The following is a 24,878-nucleotide window of genomic DNA, read 5'->3' as shown; positions in this document are numbered from 1 at the left end:
CTCCTCTTTCCCCATTTAAACGTGCCCAACTTTCAGCTCTTTCTTTCGTCAGCTGAGTTCCAAAGCCCTTAGCTTCGCGTCTACCGTGCACTGGCAGTAGGAGGATGGAGGGTTGCTCCAGACTGAGTACAGACAGACAGACAGAAGCCGGTCCAGTGAAAATTGGAATACAGTCGCCGTCTGTGACTAAGGCGTGGTCTTTCATTAGTGCTGAATGAACTCGTGCTAACTGCCTAGCCATCCCTCTCCATAGGCTTGGATGCAGGGTGGCTCAAATGCAGAGGGCTTGTTGTACAAGCGCGACGGTGGATGTTCAAGCCCTGGCACCCTGTAAAAGACAACTGGGATGGCAGATACCACAAAACCCGTGCTGGGAAGGCAGAGATGGGACGGTTCCAAGGACTCACTTTTGACTTATTTGGGGCTAGTTATTCTTCCTATGAAAGCCAGGCTTTTCCTCCTTCTCATTCCTCACTCTGCCCCACTGTGGAATCTTTAGAGAATCCGGCAAAGCTCCCAGTCACTTCATCATTATTTAGGTTTAAAAATAAATGTACATTTTTTAATATTACTCTTTATTCTTATCTTGGAGTCTCTTTCAGATTCAGTTCGTCTTTAGTTAGGTGTTTTGTCTTGAGAGTGAATCATTCAGGTGACGAACATTACCCAGTGGTTCTCTCTTACCACAGGAACTGAGATGAAACAGCAGGATGGGCAGCTCTTGAGTGGCATCGCATTTCTCTAACCATCCTATAGATTTAATGGTATCTTTTCTAGCTTCTGGCTTGGAAAGCACATAGTTTAATGTGTCTGGCTATTTTTCTTGTGACTTTTTTTTTTCTTTTTCCCCCTTGTCTGGACAGAGGCTTTTACATTTTTTCTTTATGGTGGTGTGTGTGTGTCATAGAAATCCTGGCCAACGGTGCGCATCAGGCATCTCTTTCTGGCTCCTTACTTAAGAGGTCCTGTTAGGAGGTAGAGATGAGGCCCAGTGGGGATGACGTCACAGGGTGCAGCTGAGACATCATTCTAAGGCACAAAGTTGGCCAATTGCTGCACCACTTGAAGCCCTCCTTTGGGTTTTTTTTTCCCCTCCACTTGCTGCAAGCCAAAGGCCAAATAACTCCCCTCAGCACTCGAGACCTTCTAATGACCTAAAGATGATATCTGCATTGACTGTAGGAACTCCTATCTGCAACAATGAAACTGTGGGAAGTACAACAGCTTGGTGCATGAATTTCTTCTTGGTAAAGCATTATCTCCCCACCCTCATTCCGCTCAGCTATTGTAATGCCCCCTACGCAGTCATGTTGGTTTTGCCCCATTAGGATACAATAACAAAGCACGATAGGAGAGCCTGCAAGCCACAGAAGTCTGTGTCTCAGAGTTCTGCAAGCTGGTTATCCAGGATTAAGGCACAGACATACGCACGGCTGCCGTAGACAGAGCTTCCTACGTCACTGTCTTCTCGCTGTAACCCTTCAAGGCAGGTGGAAAGGGCTCTCAGGCCTCTTTCATAAAGGCACAAATCACAATTTACTTTTCAAGGGACAAATGCTCAGACTATAGTAGTTTTCCACCGGTGTTGCCCCTTCGTTATTTATATCTAATTTAACTTTACATAAGAAGACCCACCCAGGGTCTCTAGACCTGAACCCGGTACTGCCCCTAATCGTTCATAAGTACCTGTTCCTATTCTCACAATGTACTCTTGGATTTTCTTGCTAATAGTTTGCTTATTGGTTTGTGCCTCCTTGAAAAGGAAGGCCACAATGCCCCTGTTTCCCAAGAATCTTTGGCAATAATCAGTGTACTTGTCTATGGATGAGTGAATTCTTGGTGGTCCTAGGGAAAAGATAAAGATACAAAGTTCGTTACAGAAAAAATTAAGCATAGAAAGGAAATATAATAGAAGTCTGACTGGGTCATTTGGTCCCAGGGAGGTGATTGACACACTCCTGGATATAACCAGTGTAACCTGTTCTGAGCAATGATCAAAGGATGATAATAGAATTATCCAGAAAGGAGGGCATGTTTAAAACCATGCAAAAGAACTACTGGCCAAACTGTCAATTCTTGTATTTAAAAAGTAAATCTTATGGAATGATCATGGATTTTTTTTAAAACATACACCATTAAAATATACTTTATGATAATTCAGTGTGTGTTTGTGGTGTGGGGTGGGTAGGGGCACCGGCGTGTACATATGTGAAGGCTAGATATTGATGTCTTCATCAGTATCCATTTTTTTTGAGACAAGGACTCTCACTGAACCAAGTGCTCCTTCATTGGCCAGATGGGCCAGCCAGTGAACTCTGGGACCCAGATGTCGGTGCCCCTCTCCAGCACTGGGGTGACGAGCTTTTCACCTGGGCTCTGGAAATCCAAACTCCCTCCCTCATTCTTGTGTAGCAAAATCTTTATCCACCACACCAATTTTCTGTCATATGAACAGCTTTGTAAAAACCCACCCATAAAAACAGATATTCATCTGTATGCTTTAGTAGTGATTTCTTACTGTGTTCAGAATGAGGAGTTTAGCTGACTCTTTCAAGGCTCCCTCTGAATTGAAAAAGCTGGGAGTGACTGGGGACCACTGTTAGAACCTGGGAAGTCTAAGCCCACCATGCTGTGCCTTAATAAGGCGCGCTTCCACCAACCGCACCCAGATGTTTACTGTTGTACCGAATGTCGTTCCGTTTTGTGCATCTTCCTGAGTCACAGTGGTGACCAAGCTTGACCTCTACCGTTCAAAACCACTTGGTTAGTCATGTGTAGGCAGGGGTTTTCACTATGCCCGCTCCTAGACTAGGAGTCATTCATAAACACCCCTTATAACCTACACATTCATGAATGCTGTCTCAATGGCCCTGGGCACTCCATGTGTTAAAGGTTTCCTGTTGTTCAGCTAGCCATGGTGAGCTGCCCCTATTCCAAACTAAGAAGGCAGACAGGCACTTCTTATAATCATCACCTTAAAATGCACTTTTCCAAAGGTCTTTGGCACCTGTTGAAATATAGTTTTCTTTTGTATTTTTGATTGTGTGTGTGTTTGTGTGTGTGTGTGTGTGTGTATGTGTGTGTGTTAATATCTTCCTGCTTGTGAAACCTGTATTTTCTCACTGTATTGGGATCAGTCAGCAATTGCTCACTTAGGCACTTCTAAATCTCTGTCAGATAATTGGCTTGTACCTTTTCCTTTCATGCTAATATTTCTGGGTTGCATACTAGCACTTTGGCTTTCTTAATGGGTTAAAAGTGTGTTCTCTAGATGGGACATATTGTGATAGTTGGAATTTTACCTCTGCCAAGTCTCAAAGAGGGCGTTTGTAATTACACAGTGGTTTTTAAAAGTAGTCTCTTGCCTATGGTTCTACTCATGTATATTTTTTATTCATATTTGGTAACTACTGTATTCCTATCATTTTCTGTAAGATTTGGAAATGTGATTTTATAATTATGTACTATTTTGTTTTTATTGATCTTCCAGTCTGTCGAGATAACCCGTCTTAATTGCTACATTTGTGGCTTTCTTGTCTTTTTCCAATTAAAATTCCACTCATCAAACCAAGTTCTAAATATTTAAAAGACTGGAAACTTTACTCATCTCTGTCATTTGTGGTATGTGCAGTCTCAGGAACTTCTGCTTGCTTATGGGTATCTCTGTATCCCGTTTCCCTTTCTTTCTCAGAAGTTACTGTTGCTTGTCTAAAGTCTCAATTCCATTCATTCTCTTCCTCACGTGCAACAGGAGAAAAATCCATGAGTTTATCAATGAATGCAATTTTAGGCAAATTTCATACATGCCACTGTGATTTTTTTCTCTGAGCCAGGCAGTGGTGGCGCATGCCTTTAATCCCAGTACTCAGGAGGCAGAGGCAGGCGGATCTCAGTGAGTTTGAGGCCAGCCTGGTCTACAGGGTGAGTTTCAGAACAGGCAGGACTGCCTCACAGAGAAACCCTGTCTCGAAAGGGACAACAACAACAACAAAAAAAAGACTTTTGTTTTCTGGCTTATTATAACTATAGCTACTTTGAACTTTTTAACCAGAAAAGGTACAGATCTTTATTTCTCTCAGTCATCCTGTTGGATTTTATTTAATCTCTCATTAAATGCATTTTTGGTGAGAACAGAGAACAGAGCTCTATAATTTATGCTTTTAACATTTATTGAGGTTTATCTTTGTGGCCTAACACCAGTCACATCTGTCAGTCTTCCCCAGGATTTGAAGAAATCATCTCTTTTTGGGCTACAAAGTTGATTCTTGGCTGTCAAGACTGTTTTTGGTTATGTATAAAATATCTGTTTCTGTGGTTTTGTTTTTTTTTTTTGTCTTTACTCACTTTACAAAGAAGATTTCAAGGTATTCACAATAAGGTTGTTTAACTATGTCCACCGTGGACTGACAAGCTTCAGGTAGCATTTGCTGATACCAGCACAAATGCAGATTTTATTGCTTTTATGGGCCTTTTACGTGGGAGTTTGATAAGAGTTCAAGTTGTAGATGAGTTGACTTTTGCTTGTTTATGTTCCGGTGGATTCATTTTTCATCTTCTTCCAGTCACACACACACACACACAGAGTTCTCACATTCAGTCATCTCATTATGTGAAAATATTTTTGAGTGCATAATTTTCCCAGTGCCGTCAGTCATAGGTGGTACATAAGAAGCCTAAGTCTGGGCCTTACATTTCTTTCAGAAAAAAAAAGTGTATTTCTCCTCTTCCTTGCAAATGAACCTTACTGGATCCTTAATACTGGACTTTATAGACAGATAGCCAAGGAGACCCTGATACACTAGCCTGTTCTTAGTGCTGTGGTAGTAAGTGCTTCAGCACAAAACACAAAAACCAAACAAACAAAAAACCTGCTTCTTAAAGGCTCCAAAGTAAGCGGAAAGAACTATCGTTCCCTTGCAGCATTCCCATCGGTGGCGTCCTCCAAGCCGAGCGTGGACATTCCGAACATGCCTTCCTCCACCTCCTCCCTGGCGGTCTCTGCGCCTGCGTACTCCATGACGGTCATCGTCTCCATCATGTCCAGCTTTGCCGTGTTTGCCCTTCTCACCATCGCTACTCTCTACTGCTGCCGAAGAAGGAAAGAGTGGAAGAATAAGAAAAGGTGAGATTCGAGCTGAAGCCCGTCACAAGTCCTGCGTACTCGGTTTTGGAATCGGGGATTAGAAGAGCGGTGTCTCCTGCACCACCATTGCCTCACTAACATCCATAACCTGGGTTTAAAATTAAACCCCCTACCCTGGACTTTAAAGGCATCATTGAAAGGGGTAAACTAAACTCAAAGACTTCCCTTCTGATAAATCACACTGGGGAAAAAAATTGCATCAATGTGTCAAAGCCTCGGGTTCCCATTGGACTCTTATTATTCGTAATAGAAAGAAACTATATTAATGTAAAGGTTGTGGGAAAGCCTTCAAAATAAATCCAATCCCCTAGCCCCTAGTTCTTGTGCTGTGAAAAAAAAACTCCAAGACAACCTTCCTCTCAGACTTAGTAAGTACTGGATACCGTGTTCAGCAACAAACAGCCTCCAAGAGTCATAGGAACCGCAGAATGCTCCCTCCCAGCACCAACCAATGAGAAGAGGCTACCTGAAGGTAACAGAGAAAGCCATAGAGACCACTAATACTCCCATCAGTAGCCAACCCATCAAAGATAATAACAAACCAGTTGCCCTGACTCTGAGAAATTCCTCTAATGGTTCCCCAAATGTCATCCAGTCAGGACCTGACCCATACCTCCTGTGGAAATTTTTTTTCCTTTAAATTCTGTCAGCCTGCTAGACGGAGTGAGTACCTACAGGTAGGATTAAACAATAAAGCCTTGCATTTGCAGTTTGGTGAGTCCGTCTCCTTGGTAGTCTCTGTGGGGGTCTTCAAGACTCGGGCACCACAGCCACATGTGCCAAAGACAATTTTTACACCAGAGAAAACTTAAGCACCGGTGGAAATGGCTACTCTCACCGCTGCTACCTATACCGATAAGTGTGCCTCTCAAGACTGCAGACCAAGCAGCACACTTCATTGTTCTCAAGTGTCCTTGGCTGTCTTAGTAGTATGTACTCTATGCATTTCTAAACATCCTTAAGGACCCAGGTCAAGGGTCACTGCTGATCTTGCCTCTCACCTGCAGAGAGTCAGCAGCGGTGACCCTCACCACCCTGCCTTCTGAGCTCCTGCTGGACAGACTCCACCCCAACCCCATGTACCAGAGGATGCCACTCCTTCTGAACCCCAAGTTGCTCAGCCTGGAGTACCCCAGGAATAACATTGAGTACGTCAGAGACATTGGAGAGGGAGCGTTCGGAAGGGTCTTCCAAGCGAGGTAAAATTAAACATGGCGGGGGCAAGGAGGAATCTCTGTTGAAATTCACTAGGCTTGACAAATTCCTGGATCATTTTCCTGATCTGCTGTGTACAAAACTGTTATCGAATCACTTGTTTCTTTATATTATTTGTTTGTATTGCATGCTATTTTTGAAGATTATTTTTTTTTATCTCACACGGGTTGGTGCTTTGCCTGTATGTATATATGTGCACCATGTAGGTGCAGTGTCCTTATAGGTCAGGGAGGGCATTGGATTCTCTGGAGCTGGAATTACAGATGTGTGTGAGCTGCTGTGTGGGTCCTCAACTCAGTCAGTGCGCTGAGCCGTCTCTGACACCACATGCTTTATTGTAAATCTTAATATTGCCCTCCACCCTTTTTTTTTTACTAAAAAAATAGTATACCTAGAAAGAATGTAGTATGCTGCATTTAAATTTGTAATTTACAAGACATACAATGAGTAGTTTACAAGAAGTTACCAGTAATTCAACCATATTTCCTTTCTGGAAAATAATTTTCTATATATTTTAGTCATAATTTCTTATATTGATTTGGTAATAATTCCTACTTATTTCTTTACTTCTTCCTTTTCTTCTTCCTATTGTTGGTCTCTACTTCATTTAAAGTTTCCTTTGAATTAGTGTTTAAAACTCAGATTTTGACTTTTATAGACATTAAATAGACACTCATGGAGTAACAAAACAGAAAGGGGAAATGTAAATATTAAAAAAAATCAGTGAGCTCAGGAAAGGGATATATATTACAGTCAATCATAGCTCATTTCTCAACTCTGTGTGAAATGGAATAAAATACCCACTCCGTGTGGACGCAGCTCTACAGGCACGTAGCAGATGAAAAGATGTGCAATTGGATTTAATCACCAGCTGTCAGTCTTGTCCTTAAGCAGGCATAGCCCTGCTTCTGTTTAATGTAGCCTTGATATTGAGGTTACATTTAAAATGAAAGGTCTCACACACTTACTGTGAGATTGGCAAGATGCAACTTTAGGATGTATGGGGGACCATAGGAGCAGTCAGCCCTAGTCTCCATCCCCCCAAGGAATTTAGAGTCAGGCTAATCACTAGGGCACTACAATTTAAATGTTAGGACTCTCTCTCTCCCTCCTTCCCTCCCTCCCTCCCTTTCTCTCTCGCTCTGTCTTTCTCTCTCTCTCTCTCTCTCTCTCTCTCTGTCTCTCTGTGTATGTGTGTGTGTGTGTCTCTGTGTATGTGTGTGTCTCTGTGTGTGTGTGTCCCCTAGTTGATATCAAACATAATCTATGTTGAAAATAACTAGTGGATTTCCTAGTTGGCATACAGAAGTTTAAGCACAACTTACTGTGTCATTGTCCTTCGGTCTGTGGCTCTGAAAAGGCTGCATGAGCATGGTGGCAGGCTATACAAATGTGAGTAAACACAATCAGGGGGTATAAACACACCCCTGTCTACGGTTTATCTCTCAGGGCCCCAGGCTTACTTCCCTATGAACCCTTCACTATGGTGGCCGTGAAGATGCTCAAGGAGGAGGCCTCAGCAGACATGCAAGCGGACTTTCAGAGGGAAGCCGCCCTGATGGCCGAGTTTGACAACCCCAACATCGTGAAGCTCTTAGGTATGGAAACGTAACGGAAGGAAAACATGTCCCTCAGCAAAGAGGTTTCCTAAGCTGTTCTCCTTTCTCACTCACTTATTCCCTCGTCTTTCTCCCTGGTGGGTGGGACACGCCTCTCTCTTCCTTTCCCGGTTCAGCCCCTTCACCTACTCCCTAACACACCTACTACCCCAGCTTTCGTCACACTCCGCTCCCTTTAATTCCATCACTTCGGACTGTCTTGGTCATTGCTGCCTCTTTTCTGGCTAGACATTTTCCTCAAGTGTCTCCACATAAAGAAAATTTCTTGACACTAATTTGCCATCATAAAATGACTTGCCAAGTTTACCATCTATGTTTAGCTATGAGACTTGGTACCTCTTCTCAGGAAGACATTCTCATCTTCTTCTGCGTCTGGCTGGCAACTCCATCTCTTCCTTCCTCTTCCCAGAATTCTCTTCGTCTGGCAGCCCCACCTATACTTCCAGCCTGGCTACTGGCCAATCAGCGTTTTACTAAACCGATAACTGTGACAAATCCTCAGCGTTTTACTAAACCAATGCGAGTGACAAATCTTCACACTGAACAAGAGCGTTATCCCACAGTAGGTACTGGAAAGATAATAGAAGGACATTATTTTAAGAACCAAGGGGTCAGGGATTGAGACACCCTAGAAAGAGAAGAAATAACATCAAATCTTACCAGACAACAGATGTTTAAGGAAAGAAGTGGGTCTCACAGGATGACTACTGCTGTCCCTAAAGAGCAGGACCCCATCTTTTCTGTCCTGGCGCTTTGATTTCTGAGTGTTCTTTCCTTGCGGAAAGACTCGGCTTAACCAAGGTATTATTGTGATTGCAGGTGTGTGTGCGGTAGGAAAGCCCATGTGTCTGCTCTTTGAGTACATGGCCTATGGCGACCTCAATGAGTTCCTCCGAAGCATGTCCCCTCACACCGTGTGCAGCCTCAGCCACAGCGACCTGTCCACGAAGGCTCGGATGTCCAGCCCGGGTCCTCCGCCACTGTCCTGTGCGGAGCAGCTCTGCATTGCGAGGCAAGTGGCAGCGGGTATGGCTTACCTGTCCGAGCGCAAGTTTGTCCACCGGGACTTAGCCACCAGGAACTGCCTGGTCGGGGAGAACATGGTGGTGAAAATCGCAGACTTCGGCCTCTCCAGGAACATCTACTCTGCAGACTACTACAAAGCTAACGAGAACGACGCCATCCCTATCCGTTGGATGCCGCCCGAGTCCATCTTCTACAACCGCTACACCACGGAGTCCGATGTGTGGGCCTATGGTGTGGTCCTCTGGGAGATCTTCTCCTACGGCCTGCAGCCCTACTATGGGATGGCCCACGAGGAGGTCATTTACTATGTGAGGGACGGCAACATCCTCTCCTGCCCGGAGAACTGCCCCTTGGAACTGTACAACCTCATGCGCCTGTGCTGGAGCAAGCTGCCCGCAGACAGACCCAGCTTCTGCAGTATCCACCGGATCCTGCAGCGCATGTGCGAGAGAGCAGAGGGGGCAGTCGGAGTCTAGGGTTGACTGTGCTCGAACAGCACCCAGTAGGCTCTTTTCAGACTGTGGGTTGGGGGATTCCTGCAGCAGAGGCTGATAGGACCAGAGAGGAAAGAGTTTAACTTAGAAATTGTGAGACAGTGGCTTGTTTGCCACAAGAAGCAGATCGTGAAAGACCCGCAGGGTGGAAGGTTCTCACTGAAATGGGTAGTTGGAAACACAAGCTAGGAAAAGTTAAGAGGACCGCAAGCAGCTCTCCTCCCTCCCAGGGTCAGTTCCTAGTATGCACTGTACAATGAGAATGCCCTGGTTCCGTTCCTGTGTCTCCCCTAGGAGAGACACCGCCAGGCTTGCTTGAATCCAAAGCTGAATGTGCGGCTTCACTTTTTCAGCTTCGTTTTTGAAGGGAAGCACCCTGCCCACTGGGGTAGCAGTGTGTGTCTCTGTATACATTGGGGTAAAGGACAGAAAACTAAAGTCAGGAAAGCATTCTTTCAGGACGCACTATGGGTCCTCTCTGTTGCTTTGCTTCTTTCTCGTGTTGAATGTGCAATCACATGTTTGCACTCTGGAGCTGTGCGTCTATTCCACTGATGGGATAAAAATGTGGGAAAGCCTGCAAGCTCTGTGCTGACCGCATGCGCATCCTGGCTTCTTCTCTGTCTGTTCTCCAACAGAAGCCCTTCCTTGGCGTGTGCTCATCATGGAGGTGTTCACCTCACGCCTCCTGCTTTCATGCAACATTTTTTTTCATAATTTACCAGTCTACCTTTTGGTTTTTTGGGGGGAAACTATACTGGCACATTTTCCTTAAAATAACATAGGCTACAGATACATTTTTCATCTCTGTCCAATATGACCTCTTTCTTCTCTACATGCTCTTGAATTTGCCGTACAGTAATTATGTTGCCTCAGGTCACTAAATATAAAACATGAGGTATAATGTCAGATATTGCAAGGTGCTGTGTGGTCCGGAACTTTTCATAGGAATGTTTTTTGGGTATTCTGACGTGTTATGTTTTGTATTTTAGAACGCATTTTCGATTTATTGGTCCTACCATTAGCACAGCGTTACTTTATAACTTCTGCACCATAGATCAAACCATCTTGTTACTTTATATGATATTTTTTGTAACTTCTGGACTCAGGTTCCCCAATGCCTAAGGTTTCTCAGTGGAGTCTTTCACACGTGCATAAGGACATGTAGAGGCAATTTTTAATCTGCATGCTGTTTCAAAGCCTACACAATATGCCTTGTTATTGTCTTCCTAAGTGTTCAGTGATTAGAAAGAAAGCCTGTATTAGTATTATCAATTTAAACCGATCTAGACATCCAATGGATGGCATATTTGTCTCAGATAAGTTTTAAGTTTTGAGTTAAAACCACTAGGTTATTTCCTTGGCAGCGGGTTAAAGGGTGATGTAGTGTTGGAACATGGGTCCAGTACAGCAATTAAAAGGGGGAGATATGTTATCAAGTAAAGGGTGATATCAGTAAGCCACCAGCAAGTCTACATAAGTGTCCAGATACCAAACACACCAAAAGTACCAGGTCATCTTGCACATGATGCCAAAAACATGTTCTCTGAAATTAGGATAGAGCAGAAAAAAAGAAAACTTTCCAACACTTCATAGTTATTATGAATCTGTTACATGTCATTATTATTCTAAAAACTAATATAATTTCTTAATATCAGCTTTATGGCTATCCCATAATCTAATCAATCTTAGATTTTTCAACATGTAAGGTTCTCCTAATTTTCGGCATCAGAAACAGTATTTTGATCACCTACATTCGTTCACATACCTCAATATCTCTTAGTGGAAATTCTAAGGAGAGAGAGAGATATAGTCTGCACAATCTTAGGATTTTTGTTATGGGGCCTGGAAAGATATCTCAGCAGCTAAGAGTGTATACTGCTCTTGCAAAGACTGGAGCCTCCTTACAACCACCTGTAATTCCAGGTCCCAGGTGGTTCTAAAGTCTCTGGCCTCTGAGGGCACTTGCACTCAGGTACACATGCCCACACACAGATACCCACAACACACATAATTAAAATAACAAAAATAAAACTTTTGTTATATATCGTCATATAGTTATATCGTGTCTCTAGAAATGTTGTTATCGCAGCTGCGCTGTACAAGATAACTCATAACACTAAGCACTTGTCATGATAGAAAATTAATACTCTTTTATTTTGTGTGTATGGTGACACAGTGTCATGGTGCACAATGGAGAGATCAGAGGACAACCTCTAGTGTTGGTTCTCATCTCCTACCTTGTTTGAGACAAGGACTTTTGTTGTTTGCCACTAGCCTGAGAGCTTGTGGGGATTCTCCTGTCTCCACCTCCATTGTGCTGTAGGGCACAGGCTTCCGGATTGATCTGCGTTCTGGAGACCAGAACTCAGGTCTTCATGCTTGTGTGGCAAGTTTACCCACCCTATATTTTTTGTTAATGAATGCCATTTTTATTTTTTTAAAACTCTGGTGAAATTGAACTGGGCATGGCAGCACAAGCCTTCAAAGCCAGCGTTTGGGAGCCTTAGTCCCTAAAGGTCACAAATTCCAGGCCAGATTAGACTACACACTTAGCAAAACTCTGTCTCATAAAGCAAAAGTGAGAGTTGAAATTTTCTTCTTCCTACATCATGTATAGTTTTATCTTAGTAATTGCCTTCAGTCTAATTTTCTATTGTGTTCATTTTAGAATTGTAATGTAAGGTTTGTTTCATAAAAAGCATATTATGCTTCTGTTACACTTCATATGAAGAGAAAATAGATGTATATTTTACCTTTAAGTTTTCTTCTTTGTGAAAGTGTTTATTTCTTATGAAAAGGAAAAAATAACAAAGCAACATATATTAATAACATATACTTTACAATAATAATAAACCATTGCAAGCATGAAGAAATACCAGCTGTTGCTTATTAATTTTAATATCATGAAAAATATTCTTTCACCATTTACCAATAAGCAGATATGGAGATAGGTGGCAGATAGAAGATAGATTCATAGAAAGATGATACATGCATACATACATACATACATGCATATATGGATAATGCATGGAAGATAGATGAGAGATAATTTAAAGCAGAACAGACAGAGCGATACTGTTACATAGATTTGAGTTGTGTTCTTATCATCTAATGTGCTCTAACATATTCTGTATCAAAATACTCATGTGCAGCATCACTTGTAATGATTGCATATATTAATTTATCATAGTATTATAGTGTGATAGTTCATTGTTGGAATTAAACTTATCTACTTTTCATAATAAAATATAATCTTTCATAATATTTGTTGCTAGGTATTGTGAACATTTTTTCTTAAGTAATTTCTTTAGAAATCACTCTTAGAAGTAGAATTTATAGGTTAAGGGGCACTTGTACTTTTAATGATTTTGAACATATTGGCAATTACATTTCTTTTTTTTGTTTTGTTTTGTTTTATTTTTTGTTTTTTGTTTTTGTTTTTTTCGATACAGGGTTTCTCTGTGGCTTTGGAGACTGTCCTGGAACTCACTCTGTAGACCAGGCTGGCCTCCAACTCACAGAGATCCGCCTGTCTCTGCCTCCCGAGTGCTGGGATTAAAGGCGTGCGCCACCAACGCCCGGCCGGCAATTACATTTCTTAATTTGTCAATGCACATATCTTCCAGACAAATGACAGAGCACATTTCTTCATTTCTTTCAGCCTCATCAGTTCTAGGTACAGTAGCATTGTGAACACTGCCAATATGGTATTTGCAATGTTTCATTTTGCAGCTTGCACTTACGGTTGTTTAAATACGGATTACTTTTAAATATTTCTCCTTGTTTTGAGGACAGTTGACTTGGGATTTGTGTAATACTAATATTTTTCTGTTGAGTATATCTCTTTTTCATTGCTTCATAAAAGCACTTTATGTGTTAAAGCATTAAATTTTGTCATGCACGTTTGAACCACTGCTATCAAGTTGAAATATATACAGTAGATTTTTGTGTGTCTTTATTATAAGTTTTCATTCATTGAAAAATGATGCTGAATTTCAACAAATTCAAATGGCTATTTTCCCCTAGTTGATATGTTAATAATGTACAACCATGTAAATTGACTTCCTAGTATTGAAACAACCTTGTATTCTGAGAATAAATTCTTTTTGAATGTCAGTCTTATGATCTATTAAGACTTTCCACCAGCATTTCTAAGTTGAAAATTTATCATTTTCTCCTCTATTAGTTTTATCTACAGAGTGATAGTGTCATAAACTTAAGAGATTTTTCTGAATGACATTGGCTAATGCTATGGTCTGGCTGTGGTTAGGATGTGTCCCAAAGGGTCATTTTATGGAAGCTTGGTCCCCAGAGTGACAATGCTGAGAGGCACTGGAACTGTTACAAGACCAGGGGCACAGTGCTCTGGTTGTTTGTGACTAAGGCATTGCAGGCACTGCCCTCAGGAGATATTAGCTATGGATGGATAGGGATGATAGTCAGTGCTATAGAGAATACAATATATTTATTTTACCAGAGAGAGAGAATCACATAAGCTGGGAGTCAGAAGCGTGGCCGGCTTCCCAAAGAGGAGGTCCTTTTTCCTTTAGCTTCCTTTTATCTCTACCTGTGCTAATTTATTTGTCCCCGCCCTCGTGGGCGGATAACTTTGTGAGGTTCACTCCTATAATTAGTGCTGGTGTCTTAGAATGAGTTAGTCCTCATAAGAGTGGGTTGCTATAAAGCAAGATCGCTTCTACTACATGTGCCCTGCTATGTGTTGAAGCTTCCTCTGTATTTCCTGGCCATGTTGTAATAGTCAGCAACCCACTACCTTACTGTTTGGACCCTCCAGCTGCCAGAATCGTAAGCCAAAATGAAAGATTCAGACCCAGGTACTTGGTTATAGCAAAAAGAACCAGAGCAATCTATAAGTGTAAAAGGCCCTCAGACCTTAGTAGGTCCCTAGACCTTAGCACAGCTGACGCCATGATGGAAGTGCCACTCAGGTTGTACAATTCAGCACATAGACAACACTACCTGCCAAAACTAAAGCAGAGACCTAATCCATCTAAGTCCATAGTTCTGGGAAAGTCTCGAAATGTACTAACTTTGATTTTTTTAACTTCTCTAGTTCTGCTTCTAACTAACTGTTCTTTTTTTTTTAATTTTATTTTCCAGTTTAAATTTAGATAAGAAACAAGGTTGCTTCACAAGTCAGTTCCAGGTCCCTCTCCCATTCCCTCCCTTCCTCCCGTGCCCTCCCCCCCTCCCCCCCCGTTATTATTGACTGAAGTATGTCAACCCAGAATATGGTTGGGTTTTTGTGTGTGTGTGTGTGTGTGGTTAAAAAAAGCTCACCCTAAGAAAGGCTTGGGGATACACTAGGACCCCGAATGCCCAGTGTAGTTGCTGACTGGCTTACAAAAACTTTCTATTGGTTTAAACCATGTCTGGGTTGTCTTTTCTGATGGATACCCTACAACAGTAGGAATAGTTTAAACTCTTTGTTTACAGAGGTAACTGTTTGTTTATGGAGGTTTAGAGAGGTCTAGAAGCAGTTCATTGGTGGTGGGGAACAGATGAATAAAACCCAATTCCCTTCTTGCTGTCTACCTCCAATTCCAGCTTCTGCACTGAAAACTTTACTTTGTTACTCTTAGTCTTTGTGGTGCAGGGCCCTGAAATTCTAACATGCTTATTTCTTTCTTCTAAATTGATCAATTTGAGAAGGTGTATAGTACCTCTCCTCTTGCAATGGCTGCTCTTGGTTGTCAACCTGACTATGTATGGAATTTTAAAAAAACACAAAACGAGGCACACCTATGAGGGACTTTTGGCGAATTTGAAGAAAGATCAATGTCTAATCTGGATCTATGAGGTATGGAGATACATCATTAGTCCGTATCTTTTGAAGTGGAAAGACCAGTCTCTAAGCTGGACCACACCTCTGTTGGAAGCCTCTATAAAGATGTGGGAGAAGGAAGTTTTACCTTGCTATTAGTCCCATTCTTTCCATAGCATTAGAGCCTACTTCGGGAGTTGAGAGAGAGAGAGAGAGAGAGAGAGAGAGAGAGAGAGAGAGAGAGAGAGAGAGAGAGAGAGAGATGAGACACCCAGGACATCCAGCCTTATGACCTGAACATCTACTGTCTTCCTAGATCATTTTCATTGTTGGATTAGCTGGACCACAACATAAGTCATTCCAATAAATCTATATTCATTCTGTAAGTTCTGTTACTCTAGAGAACCCTTGCTAATACACCCCTTATTAAAGACGGGCAGTTGTTTACAGAACTTTTACTAAAATCTCTCCTCATTCTGAGACATGATAACTAGCTTCTTAGTCAGTTTATTGTAACACAAGTATAAAGAAAGGTTACCCAATGTCTCCCGATTAAGTACAATAAAACTGGAGTTTCACATTTCCCCCATCACTTCCTCTTCTGCTGACAACATCGGTTCTTGTATTTGTATGCTGTCAGGATCTGTGCCATTTACATTTCATTATTTAGCTCATTTAGTTGTGGGTACTCTGACTATAGATTGGTCCTAGACATGGCAGAAACAAAAACTAGCTCATCATAATCAAGTACCATGTAAATATTTATGTGTTGGGAAACATCTAATGGTGCCTCATCATTTTAAGTTGAAAATAGATTTTAATTCTTCATGTTGTCTGTGGGTGTAATAGCACTTAAAACATCACAGAAGCTTCATGTTATTTTTTTCTTTCTCACTACATTTTTCTCTTTCTTCTACCTCCTTTCTTTCTTGCTTTTGTTTTTCATAGATGTCTAGTGGTTTTTTTAAAATTTACTAACCATAATTACAAATTTAGCATCACTGTGATTAGTAGTGGTGGCAGAAATGGGTTTCTTTTACAGTTCTCTTGATGTATTTACACAGCAGGAGAGTCTAGATGAGCTGAGTCAGAACCCCCGAGATATCCCAAATAAGGGAAATGTTCACTCTGGGTGGAGGAGATTGTTATTGGTTCAGTTTCTTGTAGATGGAAATTTCTTTCCCGACAGGTACCACAGCCCTTCAGTTCTAAATAAATACACAGAGGCTTATATTAATTATAAACTATTTGGCCAATGTCTCAGGCTTCTTATTGGCTAGTTCGCTCTTAATTATTAACACATTTCTATTGGTCTAAGTATTTCCACATGGTCTTGGATTACTAGAGAGTGCCCAACATCCTATCTTCCAGTAGCTATATGGTGTCTCTCTGGCTGCTTCTTCCAGCATCCTCTTCTCAGAATTCTCCTGGTCTAGGAGCCCTGCAAATATTTCCTGCCTGGCTACTGGCCAATCTGTGTTTTATTCATCAACCAATAAGAGAAACATATATTGACAGCATACTGGAAATCCCCATCAGTTCCTGTTCCCCTGGAGTTGTCTTTTCTCTATATACTCTACGAAACTGTCCTCCTCTGCACACACACACACACACACACACACACACACACACACACACCTGTGTTCAACATCTCTATTCAGGACCCTTGTCAGTTAAATTCACAGAGCAATTCATGGGATCCCACCAGCGATGAAGTTCCTGATCTTTCTATATAACCTTCTGGTGTGTCATCCTGGTTGATAGTCTTTGCTGTCCACATCCTCTGCTCAGAGCTTAGAGCTTTCTATCCACATGAAGTCACTTCTTGCCTCCACTGACACCCAACTTGTATGCACGACAAGCAGAAAATGGTCCAATATTTCTTATGCCCCATGTTACCAACTGCTAAGATGTAATGTGAGTTTTCTCTGGCCCTGCTGGGTCCTACCATCCTTCTCTGCCCCAGAGAAACACACAGATGCTATATTTGTTATTAAGTTGTTGGCCGCTGCTGGCTAAGGTTTCTTACTTGCTAGCCAGTCTTAATCATTCACCCATTTTTCTAATAATGCATGTATTTCCTTGCCTTATTTCCCAGCCTTATTTACCAGAGAAAAGGTCCAGTCCTCTTACTCAGGTCCTCTTACTCCTCCATATCACATCTGCTCCGTGTCTCCGCAGAGAAGAGAAGAGGAGAGCGATTTCCTGCTTGTCCCTGCTTACATACTGATTCTGCCCTGCTGTGTCATTTCCTGCCTAGATCGCTTTGCTGCTTCTCTTTACTACATTTCCCAGAATCCTCCTCGACTCCTAGTCCCACCTATCTTACTTCCCTATTGGCCAACAGTGCTTTACTCAACAACCAATAAGATAAACATACACACAGAAGACCATTACCCATCCTTAAGAGCACTAAGATATTACCTGCTTCCCAAAATCTTGTCAGACGCCAGGTGGTGGAGGCACATGCCTTTAACCCCAGCACTTGGGAGGCTGAGGCAGATGGGTCTCAGTGAGTACGATGCCAGTCTAGTCTACGACATGAGCTCCCAGACAGCCAGAGCTACTCAAGGAAACCCTGTCTTGAAGTAACAAATACATACACACAAAAAAAGAATCATCAGTAAATCCCAAAAGCTTGTCAACAGGATAGCACTTAGATAATCTACAGACAGTCAATGGGTTGATTCTTATTTTTTATAAGTATTATCATCCCAATGAAATACTTATACAAAAGATTCAGTCCACATCTTGATCAAGAAAGCTCCCTGGGGCAGTGGAAACAGCTTGGGGATTGCCTCCTCACACTTCTTTTTTTTTTTTTCTTTTTTTAAAGTTAGGAAATTCTTTATTGTTACACAAAAGCTAAGAGTAATAGTTTTTTTATATTTACAGTTGTTAAATTATTTTTCTATAACTTCACAAACATTGAATTAAAACACTTAAAACAATTACATTGTTTTTAGGTATGAAATTACATTTCATTATTATATAGGAAGTTGTATTTAATTATTAGGTTACTTTTCATTTTAGTTTTTTTTTTTGCTTCTTTTTTTTAATTTTATTTTCCAGTTTAAATTTAGATAAGAAACAAGGTTGCTTCACAAGTCAGTTCCAGGTCCCTCTCCCATTCCCTCCCTTCCTCCCGAGCCCCCCCCCCCAGTTATCCCCTCATTTCCCCAGGGAGGGTGAGGCCCTCCATGGGGGTGTGCATAGTCTGTCATTTCATATAGGGCAGGGCCTAGACCCTTCCCCAAGAGTTCGGGGTCAGAGTGCACCTCACATTGTTCTATGGGAGTCCAAAGTCCGTGTGTATACTTGGGATGGGTACTGATCTGCTGCCCAAGGCTCAATAGATTACCTAGGCCTCCTCACTGACACCCAGATTCAGGGGGTCTTGATCAGTCCCATGCTGGCTTCCCAGGCTGATGCCTGGGATTCAAGAGTTAACCTTTGTCTGGTCAGCTGCTTCTGGGGTTTAAACCAGCCCAGTCTTAATCCCTTTGATCATCAGTCCTCCCTCTCTGTTACTGGCTTTCTTGAGTTCAGCTCAGTACTTAACCAAGGGAGTCTGCCTCTTCTTCGATCAGCCACTAAATAAAGTTTCTGTTTCCCTGACTCTCTGGCCATAGGATTGTAGGCTGGCACTCCCCAGATCTATGTCTAAAATCCATATATGAGAGAGTACATGCCATGTTTCTCTTTTTGTGACTGGGTTACCTCACTCAGGATGGTTTCTTCTAGTGTCATCCATTTGCCTGCGAATCTCATGATTCCATTATTTTTTTCTGCTGAATAGTACTCCATTGTGTAGATGTACCACATTTTCTCTATCCACTCTTCAGGTGAGGGACATCTAGGTTGCTTCCAAGTTCTGGCAATTACAAATAAAGCTGCTATGAACATAGTGGAACAGACATCTTTGTTGTATGAATGGGCATCTTTTGGATATATGCCTAAGAGTGGAGTTGCTGGGTCTTGTGGTAGGTTTATTCCCATTTTTCTGAGGAATCTCCATACTGATTTCCAAAGTGGCTGAACCAGTTGGCACTCCCACCAGCAATGGAGGAGTGTCCCCCTTTCACCACATCCTCTCCAGCATAAATTGTCATTGGTGTTTTTGATTTTAGCCATTCTGACAGGAGTGAGATGGTATCTGAGAGTTGTTTTGATTTGCATTTCCCTGATGGCTAAGGATGTTGAGCACTTTCTCAAGTGCCTCTCAGCCATTTTAGACTCCTCTATTGAAAACTCTCTATTTAGTTCTGCAGCCCACTTTTTAATAGGGTCCTTTGGTGTTTTGGAGACTTGCTTCTTGAGTTCTTTGTAAATTTTGGAGATCAACCCTCTGTCAGATGTGGGATTAGTGAATATTTTTTCCCATTCTGTGGGCTGCCTTTTTGTTTTGCTGACTGTGTCCTTTGCTTTACAGAAGCTTCTCAGTTTCAGTAGGTCCCATTTATTAATTGTTGATCTCACTGTCTGTGCTACTGGTGTTATGTTCAGGAAGCTGTCTCCTGTACCAATTCGTTCAAGGGTACCACCCACTTTCTCTTCTAAGAGGTTCAGTGTGGCTGGATTTATGTTGAGGTCTTTGATCCATTTGGACTTAAGTTTTGTGCATGGCGATAAACATGGATCGATCTGCATTCTTCTACATGTCAGTCTCCAATTATGCCAGCACCATTTGTTGAAGATGCTTTCTTTATTCCATTGTATATTTTTAGCTTCTTTGTCAAAGATCAGATGTTCGTACGTGTGTGGGTTAATACCCGGATTTTCAATTCGATTCCATTGGTCTACCTGTCTATTTTTGTGCCAATACCAAGCTGTTTTCAGGACTATAGCTCTATAATAGAGCTTGAGGTCAGGGATGGTGATGCCTCCGGACGTTGCCTTGTTGAACAGGGTTGTTTTGGCTATCTGGGTCTTTTGTTTTTCCATACAAAATTGATTATTGTTCTTTCAAGGTCTGTGAAGAATTGTGCTGGGATTTTAATGGGGATTGCATTGAATCTGTAGATTGCTTTTGGCAGGATTGCCATTTTTACTACATTGATCCTACCTATCCAAGAGCATGGGAGATCTTTCCATTTTCTGAGGGCTTCTTTAATTTCTTTCTTTAAAGATTCAAAGTTCTTACAATACAGGTCTTTCACTTGTTTGGTTAGCATTACCCCAAGTTATTTTATGTTGTTCGTGGCAATTGTAAAGGGTGATGTTTCTCTGATTTCTCTTTCAGCCCTTTTATCATCTGTATATAGTAGGGCTACTGATTTTCTTGAGTTGATCTTGTAGCCTGCCACTTTGCTGAAGGTGATAATCAGGTGTAAGAGTTCCCTGGTAGAGTTCTTTGGGTCATTGATGTAAACTATCATATCGTCTGCAAACAGTGAAAGTTTGACCTCTTCCTTCCCAATTTGTATCCCCTTGATCCCCCTTTGTTGTCGTATGACAATAGCTAGAACTTCAAGTGCCATGTTGAAAAGGTATGGAGAGAGTGGACAGCCTTGTTTTGTTCCTGATTTTAGAGGAATTGTGTTGAGTTTCTGTCCATTTAGTTTGATGTTGGCTGTTGGTTTGCTGTATATAGTTTTATTATGTTTAAGTATGTCCCTGTTATCCCAGATCTCTCCAAGACCTTTATCATGAAGGGGTGTTGGATTTTGTCAAAGGCTTTTTCAGCATCTAGTGAGATGATCATGTGATTTTTGTTTTTCAGCTTGTTTATATGGTGGATTACGTTGATGGATTTTCGTATGTTGAACCATCCCTGCATTCCTGGGATGAAACCTACTTGATCGTGGTGAATGATTGTTTTGATGTGTTCTTGGATCCGATTTGCCAGTATTTTATTGAGTATTTTTGCATCAATGTTCATGAGGGATATTGGTCTGAAGTTCTCTTTCTTAGTTGTATCTTTGTGTGGCTTGGGGATCAAGGTTATTGAAGCCTCATAGAAAGAGTTTGGCAAAGACCCTTCTGCTTCTATTGTGTGGAACACTTTGAGAAGAATTGGTATAAGCTATTCTTTGAATTTCTGGTAGAATTCTGCAGTGAGGCCATCTGGACCTGGGCTTTTTTTGGTTGGGAGACTTTTGATGACAGCTTCTATTTCCATAGGGGTTATAGGTCTATTTAAATTGCTTATCTGCTCTTGATTTAATTTTGGCAATTGATAGCTGTCCAGGAAGTCATCCATTTCCTTTAAATTTTCGAATTTTGTGGAGTACAGGTTTTCAAAGTATGACCTAATGATTCTCTGGATTTCCTCAGAGTCTGTTGTTATGTCCCCCTTTTCATTTCTAATTTTGTTCAAAGTATGACCTAATGATTCTCTGGATTTCCTCAGAGTCTGTTGTTATGTCCCCCTTTTCATTTCTAATTTTGTTAATTTGCGTGTTCACTCTCTGCTGTTTGGTAAGTTTGGACAAAGGTTTGTCTATCTTGTTGATTTTCTCAAAGAACCAACTCTTCGTTGCATTGATTCTTTGTATTGTTTTCCTGGTTTCTACTTTATTGATTTCAGCCCTCAATTTGATTATTTCCTGGCGTCTACTCCTCCTGGGGGAGTGTGCTTCTTTGTGTTCTAGAGCTTTCAGCTGTGATGTTAATTCTCTGGTATAACTGTTCTCCTGTTTCTTCATGTGAGCACTTAGCGCTATGAACTTCCCCCGTAGCACTGTTTTCAAAGTGTCCCATAGGTTTGGGTATGTTGTGTCTTCATTCTCATTGAATTCAAGGAAGTCTTTAATTTCTTTTTTATTTCCTCTTTGACCCAGGGATGGTGCAGTTGAGCATTATTCAATTTCCATGAGTTTGTAGGTTTTCTACAATTTGTGTTGTTGTTGAATTCTAATTTTAAAGCATGGTGGTCTGATAAGATGCATGGAGTTATTCCAATTTTTTTGTAGCTGCTGAGGTTTGATATGTTGCCAAGTATGTGGTCGATTTTTGAGAAGGTTCCATGTGGTGGTGAGAAGAAGGTATATTCTTTTTTATGTGGATGAAATGTTCTATAGATGTCTGTTAATCCCAGTTGGGTCATTACTTCTATTAGACCTTTTGCTTCTTTGTTGAGTTTCTGTTTGGTATTCCTGTCTAGTGGTGAGAGTGGTGTGTTGAAATCTCCCACTATAACTGTGTGGGGCTTTAGATGAGATTTAAGTTCTAATAATGTTTCTTTAACGAATGTGGATGCCTTTGTATTTGGGGCATAGATGTTCAGGATAGACACTTCATCTTGGTGGGTTTCACCTGTGATGAGTATGTAATGACCTCCTTCATCTCTTTTGATTGATTTTATTTTAAAGTCTAGTTTGTTAGATATTAGGATTGCTACCCCTGCTTGTTTCTTGGGTCCATTTGATTGAAAAATTTTTTCCCAACCTTTAACTCTCAGGTAATGTCTGTCTTTAAGGGTGAGGTGTGTTTCTTGTATGCAGCAGAAGGAAGGGTTCTGTCTTCGAATCCAATCTGCCAGTCTGTGTCTTTTTATGGGTGAGTTAAGGCCATTAACATTGAGGGATATTAATGACCAATGTTTGCTCATCCTTCTTCGATTTGCAATGGTTGTTGTTGGTGGAATTATGTGTGGAATTTCACCCCTTTGTTCTTTTGGCTGTTGGTAGAGAGGGATTCTCTAATGCTTATGTTTTTCTGGTTGTAGTTAGCTTCCTTGGGTTGGAGTTTTCCTTCCAAAATTTTCTGTAGGGCTGGGTTAGTGGACACATATTGCTTGAATCTAGTTTTGTCATGGAATATCTTGTTTTCTCTGTCTATAGTGATTGAGAGCTTTGCCGGGTATAGTAGTCTGGGCTGGCATCCATGGTCTCTTAGTGTAGGTAGAATATCTATCCAGGACCTTCTGGCTTTCAGCGTTTCCATGGAGAAATCAGGTGTAATTCTGATAGGTCTGCCTTTATATGTTACTTGACCTTTTTCCTTAGCTGCTCTTAATATTCTTTCTTTATTCTGTATGTTTGGGGTCTTGATTATTATGTGGCAAGGGGATTTTTTTGTGGTCCACTCTATTTGGTGTTCTGTAGGCTTCTTGTACCTTCATTGGCATGTCTTTCTTAAGGTTGGGGAAGTTTTCTTCTATGATTTTGTTGAATATGCCTTCTGCCCCTTTGAGGTGGATTTCTTCTCCTTCTTCTATACCTATTATTCTTAGGTTTGGTCTTTTCATGGTGTCCCATATTTCCTGGATGTTTTGTGTTAAGGATTTGTTGGATTTAAGGTTTTCTTTGGTTGATAAATCCATTTCTCCTAGCGTATCTTCAACACTTGAGATTCTCTCTTCCATCTCTTCTATTCTGTTGGTAATGCTTGTATTGGTAGTGCCTGACTGTTTGTCCAGCTTTTCTATTTTCTGCCTTTCTTCAGATTGTGTTTTTTTAATGACTCTATTTCAGTTTTCAACCCTTGCAGTGTTTGCATTGCTTCTTGCAATTTTCTGTTTATCTGTTCATCCATTTGTTGCCTTTTATGAATTTTTTGGTTTGTTCTTTCTTCCATTTCTTGCATTTTTTGGTTTGCTTTTTGTTCCATTTCTCGCATTTTGTGCTTTGTTTCTTCTTCCATTTCCTGCCTTTTTTGGTTGGTTTCTTCTTCCATTTTTTTCATTTTTTGCTTTGTTTTTTCTTCCATTTCTTGCATTTTTTGCTTCATTTCTTCTTCCATTTCCTGCCTTTTTTGGTTTGTTTTTTCTTCCAATTCTTGCATTTTTTGGTTTGTTTTTTCTTCCATTTCTTGCATTTTTTGGTTTGCTTTTTCTTCCATTTCTTTGAGGGATTTTCCAATATCCTCTTTTAGGGCCTCTATCATTTTCATGAAAGTGCTTTTAAGGTCGTTCTCTTCAGCTTCGTTCGCATTGGAATGTTGGGATCTTGCTGGTGTGGAGTCTCTAGAATCTGGCGGTGTCATATTTGTTTTTCAGTTGCTGACTGTGTTTTTGTATTGTCTCTTTCCCATCTCTTCTTCTAGTGGGTGCAGAAAGAGCCCCTTACTGGTCTGGGGACCAGAGTTCCCTTTTGGTGGGTGCTAGCAAGTCCAATAATCTGGTGGTTCTTCTATTCCTTGTCCGAATGCTGGTCCCGTGGGTGGAGAAGAAGAACAGGAATCTGGGGTGCTTATCCTCTTACCTGGTCCCCTGGACCCTATGCTGGGTCCTGTTATACTTGATCCAGAACAGCTACTCCCCTGGTCTCCCTGGGTCCTCTGGTTTCCTGGTCTCGTTGGTGGGAGAGAAGACTTGGGGTCTGGGTGCTTGCCTCCCGCTGGGATTGGGAGCTCTGTGCAGGTCCCAGGCGATCTGCAGGCACTGGAGCACAGGCCGGGAAGCCGGCCTGTTTACCTGATGCTGCCCGAGGAACAGCTGCTTCCCTGGACTCCCAGCCTCCTCTCCTTTCCTGGTCTCATTGGTGGGAGCGAAGATCCGGAGTCTGGGGTGCTTGGCTCCTGCCGGGATTGGGAGCTCTGTGCAGGTCCCAGGCGATCTGCAGGCACTGGAGCACAGGCCGGGAAGCTGGCCTGTTTACCTGATGCTGCCCGAGGAACAGCTGCTTCCGTGGACTCCCAGCCTCCTCTCC

The 24,878-nt window shown here is 41.7% G+C and overlaps 1 protein-coding gene and 1 long non-coding RNA gene across 7 annotated transcripts in view; one reads left to right on the top strand and one right to left on the bottom strand.

Annotated features, from left to right (window-relative positions):
- Nucleotides 1-13,616, top strand: part of Musk (muscle associated receptor tyrosine kinase) — a 93,189-nt gene extending 79,573 nt beyond the window's left edge. For all 6 annotated transcript variants that reach the window (XM_040737929.1, XM_040737927.1, XM_005085046.4 and 3 more), the window contains 4 exons: nt 4,921-5,122; nt 6,151-6,342; nt 7,808-7,956; nt 8,797-13,616. In XM_040737929.1, the coding sequence (XP_040593863.1) occupies nt 4,921-5,122; nt 6,151-6,342; nt 7,808-7,956; nt 8,797-9,479 (1,226 nt within the window). In that variant the 3' untranslated portion in view covers nt 9,480-13,616. The remainder of the gene's footprint in view (nt 1-4,920; nt 5,123-6,150; nt 6,343-7,807; nt 7,957-8,796) is intronic.
- Nucleotides 4,152-17,508, bottom strand: LOC110343707. The gene is made up of 3 exons (XR_002386018.2): nt 17,394-17,508; nt 8,314-8,546; nt 4,152-5,086 (listed from the first exon to the last, which is right to left on the bottom strand). It is a non-coding gene; the product is annotated as an uncharacterized LOC110343707 (long non-coding RNA).
- Nucleotides 17,509-24,878: the final 7,370 nt, after the last annotated feature.

This window comes from Mesocricetus auratus, unplaced genomic scaffold (assembly GCF_017639785.1).
Source record: "Mesocricetus auratus isolate SY011 unplaced genomic scaffold, BCM_Maur_2.0 Super-Scaffold_6730, whole genome shotgun sequence".
In the NCBI taxonomy this organism is placed as follows: Eukaryota; Metazoa; Chordata; class Mammalia; order Rodentia; family Cricetidae; genus Mesocricetus; species Mesocricetus auratus.
This window is presented reverse-complemented; position numbering and strand designations above follow the sequence as displayed.